Source organism: Eptesicus fuscus, chromosome 1 (genome assembly GCF_027574615.1).
Source record: "Eptesicus fuscus isolate TK198812 chromosome 1, DD_ASM_mEF_20220401, whole genome shotgun sequence".
Taxonomy (NCBI): domain Eukaryota; kingdom Metazoa; phylum Chordata; class Mammalia; order Chiroptera; family Vespertilionidae; genus Eptesicus; species Eptesicus fuscus.
Genome location: NC_072473.1, coordinates 45,802,313 through 45,814,358, shown reverse-complemented (window position 1 = coordinate 45,814,358; position 12,046 = coordinate 45,802,313). Strand labels below are relative to the sequence as shown.

General features: G+C 35.2%; 1 protein-coding gene across 2 annotated transcripts in view; it reads right to left on the bottom strand.

Annotated features, from left to right (window-relative positions):
- Window positions 1–332: 332 nt before the first annotated feature.
- RLIM (ring finger protein, LIM domain interacting) overlaps window positions 333–12,046 on the bottom strand; it is a 28,414-nt gene continuing 16,700 nt past the window's right edge. For both annotated transcript variants that reach the window (XM_028135655.2, XM_008158873.3), the window contains 3 exons: window positions 9,589–9,781; window positions 8,149–8,232; window positions 333–6,949 (listed from right to left, as the gene is read on the bottom strand). In XM_028135655.2, the coding sequence (XP_027991456.1) occupies window positions 5,367–6,949; window positions 8,149–8,232; window positions 9,589–9,757 (1,836 nt within the window). In that variant the 5' untranslated portion in view covers window positions 9,758–9,781 and the 3' untranslated portion in view covers window positions 333–5,366. The remainder of the gene's footprint in view (window positions 6,950–8,148; window positions 8,233–9,588; window positions 9,782–12,046) is intronic.

Here is a 12,046-nt window from a genome sequence, read left to right as displayed (position 1 = left end):
TCAGCAGTGAAGGGAATAAAAATCAAGATTGTGCTGTAATTCCACTTGATTCTAAAAATCAAGTGCATTTGACATCAGTTTGAAACAGAACCTTTATCAAATTCCCCTTTTTAAGAAAAAAGTCAAGGAGAGATGATCAAGCACAAATGATCACTTCATGCATTTTATTGATAGTCTATATTTTAAATCTGCAGTATGACATCTTACATAGGGAAAAAGCTTCTTCCTAAAAGATAACTATTAATAATCAAACCAGCTTTAATATGACTAACCTTTCAAGGTCTTATTTTGCATTAAACAAGTTAATTTTTAGCAGGTGTAAAGCACTGTACAAAAAAAAAAAAATGAAACTGGGTACATTCTCAAATTTTAATACAGGGCTTCCCAAACAGGCGTCTGCTGGCTAGATACTGAAGAAGGGTGTTATGTTCATGTTTAAATTTAAAGAAAATGAGAAACCAGATAAAGCAAACTAACCAAAATAACTTCACTTTGTGCTCCTTTCTGCTTTTTTGTAAGTCTCTCTCTGAGGTCAGGAAGCCCTGGTGTAACAATCACTTTAGTCTTTACAGAACGTACATTTATGTGCTTCGTGTTCAAAGACGTAAAGGCAGCCTTTATTAGTATTCCCCCTGCAAGTCCCTTCAGGTTCTTAGACTTCAGAAAGCTTTCCAAGATTGCTGCCCAGTTCTTTATATGAACCTAAGTAAACATCTATAGCAAAGAAGCTCTTTCTGGGAGAAGATAAAACAGTCAGATACGTATCCAGGCCAATTGTGTACCTACTGAACTTGATACCTGATCACATAGCCCTACATATTTAAAAGCAGCACCAAGGACAAATGGACCTATCAAGAGGTAAAATCCAATCACTGAACAGTTAAAACACATATAAATCAATCAGTTAAAAGAATGTTAGCAGAGGGGCACTGAATGGAGTTAAGGCTGGGCAGCTGGTTCAATCATACATTGGTATTGGAATAAATCTGCAAGATGAGGAACTGATGGAGGAACCTTGAAATAATTAGGCACAGTGGTATTATGGGTTTGCTTTCACTACATGTATTTAAGATCTCACTCAATCCAAGTGACCATAAAGCAGCTTGTGGGTCTTTAGCAAAGAAATACTAATAAAAAACCAAACACCTCATTATAATTTTATTTGAGTGTTAGAGGGTATACCTATTTCCTTCAAATTTGAATTAAAACACCTATATAGAAATGAAAATAATCATAAAACTGATAAACTGTTATTATCCCTTGTCAAGTTCCAACACTTCAATAATAGCTCTATTATATGCTGTTTTAGAAATAAAATGGATTTACTTAAATCAAGTGAGATAATCACTTATTGGGAATATTAGGTATTATTTTAGAAATGTCCAGTTAAGAAATCAATTTCAAGATGCTAAAAAGTTTACAGCTGTTTTCATAGCTTTTTCTTAGTTGTTTATTAAAATCTGATTTAAAAATAAGTTAAATAATAATTCTTTGGACTTTGAACTTTAATTTTACTAATATGCATGTTATATTGATTTACATTTTCAAATGTTTTCAAAAGCATACAATTTACTAAGTTAACTCAATGAATTACAATACTATTATTGAATATAAAACATCCTGAAGAATTCTACTAAGGAAGAAAACGCCCGACACTTGAACATGTGCCTTTTCAATCTCTTGCATTACTAAGGTACAGAATACTTTAGAAAGTAGCAATGAGCATAGTCTTATAAGCCATGAATAAAAGTGCCCTGCAAACATGGTTTCTAAGTACTTAATGTTGGTAATACATTTGACAGGGAAGCCAGTAAGGTAAAACTTAAAAATTCAAATAAGGCAGATTACTTATAAAAGAACAAAAGAGAAGAAAGGGGAGGAGGGTAAAAACATAGTCCATCTTTAAAAGTATCAACAACTACGAGGTACCGCTGTATTCTAGCAAGCTGTAAAAATGGCCTTTTAGGAGGCATTTTGCAACATTCACCTCCCTATCACATGGGTATTTTGGGAACTGACTGAAGTCATGGCTGTCATGGACATTTGGGAAGCAGGTGGTTCAATACTAAGCATATTAAGTGACAATCCTTCATAAATAATTAGAGACACTGAATACTTGCCATGGAGAAGACATATTTTTCCCAGGGGGGAAAATTACCTGAGGTAACACTTATAATCAGTTTCCTAATCTTAAAGTTTGGATAAATTCCAATGATTATATTTTTAGATATTTCATATATATAAAATGGTGCTAAACATTTTTCTTGTTGTTAACTGCCCCATTATTCCCTACATTGCAACACTAATGTGAGCACGTTTCTCAGTTCCCACCTCCATTAACCACTAACACCACTGAGGTATGACTGATGTGTTCTTTTTAGAGCAAATCCTCAAAATTAACAACATGGTTCATCTAGTATTGCTACAAAGTCTGCAAACTTTAAGCCTAACTTGTTCAATCTTGTTTGTAGTAATAATAAACTGCAGCTTTATTAGCTGCTTGAAGTTAAACAATATAACACCTCAAATGCTTCAGACTAATAAGTGTATTTTTAAAAACATATGAAATATTCAAAGAAATTCAGATTTTAGTACTTTCCCCTATACTTTGAACAATGTAAACTCCCAACATTGTTTTATCTTGTTCCTATTACTGCATGAAGTTCCAGGACAGAATCTTTCTTTAATAAAGAAAAAGTGCAAAAATAAAAAATAAAATGTAAAGTCTTTTGCAAGAACATGCTCCCTTAAGGGAACAGGTGTTTGGATGCTGGTAGGAAAATAGATCTTTCTTCTCCACTGTACATCTGACACCTACAAATGACCTTGTCTTCAATGTCCACCAGTAAGTACATATTAGTCATGGGCCTTGCAAAAAAAAGCAAATTCTGTTAAATTTTTTTATCCATTCTACACAGTCTAATGGAAACCAATGAATGCTATTGAAAAAGGTGTCCACATGCACATGCCCAATATGTGCATTCTACTGAGGGCTATAAACTTAAAATTCTATTTCCAGTATTTATGAATAGGTTCAATATCTACCTTCATAACCAGAATTCAGCATGAGTTCTTACCTTAATACTTCACAAATGAGTAATAGAGTAATGCATCTTGGGAGATACCTGTTTTTAGTAACCTTTATGCTTAGAATGAGCTGTTGTTTTTAAAATATATAAAATTAACACCCCCATAATAATGGGACATTTTATACCAAGAAGAAAATGGGTTTGTTTTTAGCCAATCAGACTACCCTGCAGATCTGAAAACCAGATTACATACCCTTAGGAAAGGAGACAAGGAGGCTCACAAATATAAAGGAATTCTGACTTTTACATGGACAATTTTTTTTTAAAAGATAAAATGTATTATATAAGCGCCATAAACAGTAATTTCTGCTTATATTAAAAAAAATAAGTGAAGCTTTGTTTGAACATTATTTCCTTGCAAGAGCAGTACATATCCTTAGCAAACAACTACCACATTTACAAGTTAATTTCCTTGATACTTAGGTAGGATTGAAAGCAAGAGGAAAACATGAAAATATGAGCTTTGAAATCAGCTTTACAGCTAAATTGACAGCAGTTAAGGTAACTAGATAGTTCCTAAATGCAGACTTGTTTATTTTTTGAGTATCTGATTATGCCTGGGTAATCAGCTCACTTTGTTAAAGACCAAGGATGTGTTCAATTCCTCTTTGGACCCATTAGCTTTTTCCAAATAAACTAACAGTCTTCCACAATCAGACTAATCCAAACCCCAACCAGCCTCAAAAGAAAAATTTGGCATGAGTGCTGAGGTTCTTTTCACAAACCTATTGTTACTACTAAGGAAACAAACATAAAGTGCATGTCCCATGGATCATAAGTCAGTGGCCTCATCTTTAAATATGGGCAGCACAACAAATGTGAATTTCAAATAACCCAACATGACTCACTTTCAAAAAGAAAATCTCTTAACTACTCAACTGGTCTTTAAATGTGAAATATTAGGTTGTGTTAAACAGCAATGGAATACTAACAAGTGTGCACTGGTACCTTAAATGACAAATCTTGAAAACAATGCAAATTCGAGACTTTCTTATTAGTATACACATCTATACCAATTTTTATGTTAAAAGTGGTTTACAATCTCCTTCTTCTACCTCTTTTTTTTTTTTTTAGGAGACTTGTAAAAACAACAATGTAAATTGTACTAGGTCATAGTGGCTTGTTTTTTTTAAAGCAAAGCTCTGCCTATTCATTTGTTCATCTACTTCATCTGCTCAAGCAGAATACTGCGCCAAAGATCTCACCATACGAAACCAGTATGATTATACTGTCTTCATGAAAAAGTTTAAATTCTTCCAGAGTAGTAGTCTCCCCGTCTTTCATTTTCTGCCTAAATCCAAGTTAAAACACACAATTTCCATTGGTCTTCAATGTAGTTCAATTCTGCACTCTGACCTTTACTTTGCAATGTCACAGTAGCTGTTCACATACATTAAATAGTATAGATATGTTCTGCTCTTGACATGTACACACTTATAAAAGGAGCCTTGTACTTTGTTTGGTATGATTTTTTTTTTTACTATATTGGCTCAAAAAAGCAGTTGTTTTCATTTCTATGCATGGTACTTTACAATTTGTAATGCATTATTACAATAGTGCATTGGAAAAGTACTGAGCCTCTACAAAATAGCTTTACATTTTTAAACAAATGAATGTGATTTTTTTCACTTACACAAGCATAGGCTTTTTTAATATTTCCACAAGATAAACATCTTAATTAAACTATAAGCTCACTTCTACAGTGTGCCACAGTGATGGGCTTAGGAGACAGTTATACACTTAGAATATCTAACCTTAGGTGTTATTTACACTGACATGTCCAATATCACCTTGCCTAAAAGGTGAACAAATGATAGTCAGCATGTAGCTAAATTTGTGCCAACTAATAACTGGGAATGGTGAAGCTTTAAGCAATTACTTATAAAACATGTACTGTAACTTAGTCTAAACTGATAATTTCCTTAGCCCCTCTCTCCTATGGCATGGGAAACTTTAAAAATCAACATGAAACAGATAGCCACTGCTAAGACAGATCTTTTAAGATAACAAAGGAGAAACTAATAAACATATACAATAAATCATTAGTGTATCAATTACTGATACTGAAATTAGATTTTATGTCCTAAAACATTGCTTTTTAAATATTTCCTTTTATTCTGGAACAGAAATTGGAGACAGGACAATTATTCATTCAGAAAGCAATGACTCAATTCATGTTGCAACTTTACAAGCACCACTCAAAAAGTGGACATAAAGCAAGTGATTCCTGTTTGCCCATCACTATACCAGGTACATAGCTGAGAGCTCAGACCTTAATTACACAACGCTTTCTCTGTTACCAGAAGCTAAGACTGCCCTGCGACAAATAGGACAAGTAGAATTTTCAGATAACCAGCGATCGATGCAGTGGACATGATACTCATGGGAACAGGGTAGTTTACGAAGTTTGTTGCCTTCTGTATATTCTGTAATGCAAACACTACAGGTTTTTAATGCATCATTTTCACCAAAACTTCTCATTGCCAAATTGTCAATCTGTTCTTTGGTGAGTCCTCTAGGTTGGTCATCATCATCCTCATTTAAGAGGAAAAATTGAGCCAGACTAAGGAAGGGCAAAGAGCCGCTTTCATCAAATGTTACTGGGGCCCTGTGTCGAACCTCTCGCCTGCCACCTGATGAGCCTGATGATGAGCTTCCTTCATTACTACCTTCAAATACCTCTGAGCTAATCTCTGAACTTTCACCATTGGAACTAGAACTAGGACTGGAACTAGAACTCAAACTGGAACCAGAACTGGTACTACCACCAGAACCCCCTCTTCCATTCCGTGACTCCGCCCTTTCCATATTTTGACTTGAGATTGAGCCACTAGACTCTGAATCACTATCACTGTACATAAAGTAGCTTAATTCACCAAAACCTGTCATTATTTGCCTTAACATGGTCTGAATTGCTACAGATGTAGTCTCACTTAAACCAGTATTTAAGATTCTACGAATTGGAATTCTGATGGTACTGACATAGGTTCTCACACCTGCCCGCTCAGAACGTGAAAATGTACGCCTAAAACCTCCTCGTTCACTTTCATAAGTGACTGTGTTGTTTGGCGTCTGAGACCTTGACCGAGTTCTGCTAGCTATGCTATCTCTCTGCCGATATTCTCCAGGACGGACTCTTCTTACTTGAAGATCAAGGACTATGGTTGGAGGTCTCTGTCCTGATCCTGTAGATTCACCATTACCAGTTGTGTCTGAAGAACCTGCTCCCTGTGAGGCATTTCTTATTCCGGAAGTTGCAAAAAGACCTCTACTTAGCAAGTCAGGTCCACTTATTTGCTGTCTTAGTGTCACATGGTGCCGGGTTCTAGAACTTCCTTCAGTCTCATTTACCAAAGGATGCTCAAAAGTCTGAGATGAGATACTATGATGAGACCTTCGTGGAATTTCACTCATTGGATGCAGAGGTGACCTACTTCTTTCAGCTCTTGCTCGTGTTCTCCGGTGGTCGGGGCTTCTGCTTCTTGCTCTTCTTTGACCTCTAGTAGATAGGACTTCTGTTAATGCTTCAGTTGAATTGCGTTCTGATCTAGATGGCCCTGCAGATGTTGATTCAGATCGTGGATTTCCCACTTGCCTTTGGCTGTTATCCATGTTTTCTCCATTAGAACGTCTTGCAGATGGCTCATTTTCATTCTCTGGGTTTTGACTCCCATTATTACGGTTTACATTGATCTCTAAGCTGAATCTGAAATCACCACTGTTTGGATTAGTCCGGCTCACTGCTCGCCAAGATTGGTTTCCTCTCTGACCACTTCTTGTTGTATTTCCAGTTTGTCTGACAGAGTTAAGCCAGTCTATTATAGAGTCACCATTAGACACATCATCTGAAGATTCTCCACCTGTTTTTAAAAGAGGGAGAAGAGGAGAAAAGGAACTACTAAAATTAGGAGAATCATGTAATAGTGCTCAGAAACTTTGTATTAGAAAAAGAAAAGAACAGCTTCTGAACAGATTTCAAATTTATAGATTTTTGTAAGCTGTACTACATAGACTTGCAAGTAAAGGCAGGGACATTTCAATTTCATTTTGAAAGAGCAAGCTAATCCAAACAAAATCTAGAGAACTTTCTTAAAGGGAATCTGGAGAAAGTCTATTATATACAGAGCCACTGTGGACTGTCAGAAAACAATATTTTTCAGTTCACTGTCAAGACACTCTTATAATCAAACAAGGTACATACTAGTTAAGGTATAGGGCTAGAATTTTAGTTCAAATTACATTTCTGTCAAATTTTCATTAGCCTGTAACATTTCTTCTAGGCTTTTGATTTAAGTGACTTTGATGAGACATTTTAAAATACAAGACTACTGTAGCCATTGTAAAAATGTAACATAAACAAGGTTTATAGGTTTGAAAATGTATGAATATTTCTTCATGTTACCAAGATTCTTAATTAACGTGAAATTGGACATCAGACCAAATGAATAGTCTGAACCTAGCACAATACATATAATGGCACATTCAAGACCAGACTGTTATCATAGCCTCTTTGGTTAGATAGTGAAATTCTCTACTTCACATTGAGAAAAAAACATCAGGATGTTAGGATGTTTATCCATATCCCTAGCTTCCACCCACTAGATGCTGATAACAAACTCGCAGTATTGACAAACAAAAAATGTCTCCAGGCATGGCCAATGTCCCATAAGGGGCAAAATTAAACCCTATTGAGAACCACCAGGTTAGAAAACACAGCATTTCTTTCTGCTAGTTAGGAACTCATGTTTATAAAAAAGGAATAATTCAGTAGATAGAAGGAAATTTCAATGGATGTGGAAAATCAAGAAAATACTACATTTAAATATGCCACTTCTCACAATGCTCCAATTAATATAAACAAACCAAAGATGAAGCAGAAAAAGACACCCTATGTTCACATTCTTACCAAATATCAAGACAATGCCATTTCTCTTTTTATGAGCAGTTAACTTAGCACCAAATTAATTTATGCCATTTCTGGATAATCTTTAGCTGACATTTACTGTTATGTTTTTTATCCATTCCATCCTCTACCCACCCCCTACAAAGTAAAATATACCTCTATTTTCATCTGAGTTTTGTGGTGGTGGGCCCTCTTTAATTTGTTGTAATCTTCTCAGCAACTCTTCCTCAGTACTTTCACCTGAAAATAGTTTTAAAATGTTTGCCAAATTACAAATAAAAACCAATGACTCTTACCCATCTGAGATGAAAACCAAGGAGTAGGAAACCTGGGTAAAATTCATTTCTTTGGGAGCATGACATTACAATTTATATTTGTACAAATTTCTTGTAGTTTACCGAATGCTTTTGTCTGTATTACCTCATTCATTACAATTGCAAGTCTGGGAGCTAGATATTACTATCTGTATTTTAAAACAAGAAAACTGAGACTGAGTGAGAGACTGACAGCCTAACAAATGGCAGGACCAGAAGCCCAACTTAGATATTCTGAATGAAACCTGGTACTGATGATTCAAAATGTACTTCCTTTCACTAACACCTGACCTTTTAAAATTTAAGCAATCACTCAAAGATTAGAAAAATTAAATAGAGATAAGAACTATGGGAAATAATGAATTTTAACTATGATCAAATAGGACCTAATAGCCAAGCACAAAGTTCTGAATAACTGGTAATTTTACCGAAGGCTAACTCGAGGATTATGATTGGGATATATTCAGGGAATCAGAAATAACAAAACAGAGTAAGTTTGTCCTAGGAACTAAAATTCCCATTAGCTCTTCCATAATTAGACTCATGCCTAGAAGTTAAATAAGCCAACAAAAATATGGTTCAGCCCAGCCAGCATGGCTTAATGGTTGATCAGCGACCTATGAACCAGTCAGGGCACATGCCCAGGTTGTGGGCTCAGGTTGTGGGCTTGATCCCTAGTGTGAGGTGTGCAGGAGGCAGCTAATCAATGATTCTCTCTTTTTTGATGTTTCTATCTTTCTCTCCCTTCCTCTCTGAAATCAATAAAAATAATTTTTTAAAAAAATTGTTCAGCTCCACTGTTACCTTTTTTTTTTAAAGCACATTTTAAAAATATATTTTATTGAATTTTTACAGAGAGGGAGAGGGATAGAGAGTTAGAAACATCGATGAGAGAGAAACATCAATCAGCTGCCTCTTGCACACTCCCCACTGGGTATGTGCCTGCAACCAAGGTACATGCCCTTGACTGGAATCGAACCTGGGACCCTCGAGTCCACAGGCCGATGCTCTATCCACTTAGCCAAACCAGTTTTGGCAGCTCCACTGTTTTCAAATCAGCTCACTATAAATTCATAATATAACTCATAACTAAAAATATTATATAGGATAATTCCAAATATAAGTGAACAGAATCAAGTAATAAATATAGTGAATGTCATTCTATATACCTTGCATTAAAATCATACTTCTTAATGGCTAAAGAAACTGATTTTCAAAACAGGCTATTTTTTAAAAGACCAACAAATTACATATATGAATTCTTAAACCACATATCGCTTACCTGGGGTGCCTAGCAAATTGTTATCCCTCATCAGCCTATAATCATCTTCACTCAGGTTATTCACAAATTGATAGAAAGCTTCTTCCCGATCCAATCGGTCCATCTGACTTCTGCGCTGTGCTGCAGACTGATCACCACTTCCTTTATCGTTAGAATCTGAGCTTTCCATCTTGATGAACAAGTGGAAATTTATCTAAAAGGAGAAAGGAAATCAATCTTGAAAACAGAAGTATGTGTTCTATAAAACATTTTCAACTATGTGAAAATCCAGAATATAGGTCAAGACGTAAATTTTAAGACCTCATCTGAATGAAATTTCATAATAGAAAAACTCCCCAAAGGCCCTATTTTACTAGGAAAAGACTAGGTCAGGGATTGGCTAACTATGGCCCAAGGGCCAAATTAAGCTCTGGTGCCCATTTTTTCTTGTTGAGACCCACAAATGGTTTTTACACTTTTAAATGTTTATTTTGAAGGAATTTTTTATGATGTGTGAGTTATATGAAATTCAAATTTCAGTGTTTATTTTATTGAAATAGTCATATAGGTTCATTTACATATTATCCATGGCTTTTATGATATAATGACAAATTTAATAGTTGTGACAGACTAAATGTGGCACTCTTCACTGCTTTACAATGGTGATCTGGGCATTGTTAAGTTGTAGTGATGCAATTATAATTTGACAGCATTTCAAGTGCCATGTACATCACCATACTGTGACATTTTTGAAGTTACAGGTGCACACTCATCAAATCAAGAAGGTGGACTTAAAATGCCACCCTTAAAGGCAAAGAATATGGATTATTTTATCAGATTAGATGTAAAGATTGTTTATTATGCAACATGCAACGGCACGATAACTGTGCTTAAGTAATGAAATATATGTTGATATTATCAGACTAATGATATTATCATTCCTAATTCACAGGGAAGCTACAGTGTAAAAATTAGAAAACTTAAGATAAAAAAGCTACTCACAAAATATTTCTTCACAAAATTAAAAAATAAGACTTCAACCAAAGTAAGTTTCCAGTGGCTCATTTGCTGGCTAAGCAAGGAAAATCATTTATTGATGTTGAGTTAGTTTGCATTTGATGGCAGAAGCTAAAGAAATGTGTACAGAGAAAATACACTTGTTTAAAATTATTAGTGTTTTGATGCCTACAGTTGCTCAGAAATTTGAATATATTGGGACACATCAATAAACAATTGAAAAACAAGGCAGCAAATGATTTTGAGTGGTTTTTCTTGGCTCATTATAAGTCCACAACTGTAAGTGATACTATTCACTGTTTATTCTAGGAGTCAAGTGCTGATTATTCAAGGAGTTTGAGATGTAGAAGTAGCCTCTATAAATCTGCATGGAACCACTACCGGTGATAATGTTTTCAAAGAAGTTGAGAAAACACTAATGCAGCACAACCTGAAGTGGAATTTGCTAAGATGTATTACAACTGAAATAGTGGTAAAATGTGTAAAACAGAAAAACACCTGGTTAGATAAATTTACAAACCTTGTGAAAATGTAAGATATTTAAGTCTATGGTTATTCACGATATTATTCATCAGCAGGGAGTTTGCAGAAAATATTTAAATCCATCATATTATTGAACCAATAGTGTGAATGGCGAGCTTCATTATTGTGGACTTAACCATCATCATCAGTTCCATGAATTTTTGCCAGAAACAGAAACTAAGTATCTTACTTCATCACTTGTTCATTTTGATGGCTTAGCATTGGTAAAATTTTATTGTGATTTGTTGTACCCAGGCCCAAGATCGAAATTTTTTCCCAATGAGACCACCCTCAATTACCATTACAAAACAACAGTGTGGGAATTTAGCTTTTGCTAAAGAATTCGTAATGTTCTTAATGAATCCAACCTAAAATAACCAGGCAGCCCAGTCTGTGTGGCTCAGTGATTGAGCATCACCCTATGAACCAGGAGGTCTAGGTTCCATTCCTGGTCAGGGCAAATGCCCCAGATTGCGGGCTTGATCGCTGGTACAGGGTGTGCAAAAGGAGGCAGCCGATGGATGATTCTCTCTTATCATTGATGTTTCTATCTCTTTATCCCTCTCCCTTCCTTTCTGAAATCAATAAAAAAAAATTAAAATTTCAAGGCAAAATAGTGCTTATATGTAAACTTATCCTGCAGTAAGTCATTTCAATAACACTGGAATCACAAAGTCAAGCTGCTTTATATGCACTTCTTTGTGCTATCAAATAAATGAGAGCTGCATTCCCATACAAATTAGTAGATATATTTTATGAGCACAAACTATAGTTCCAGAAGTATTTTTTTAGACCTTAGTACAGGGGTCCTCAAACTTTTTAAACAGGGGGCCAGTTCACTGTCCCTCAGACCGTTGGAGGGACGGACTATAGTTTAAAAAGAACTATGAACAAATTCCTATGCACACTGCACATATCTTATTTTGAAGTAAAAAAACAA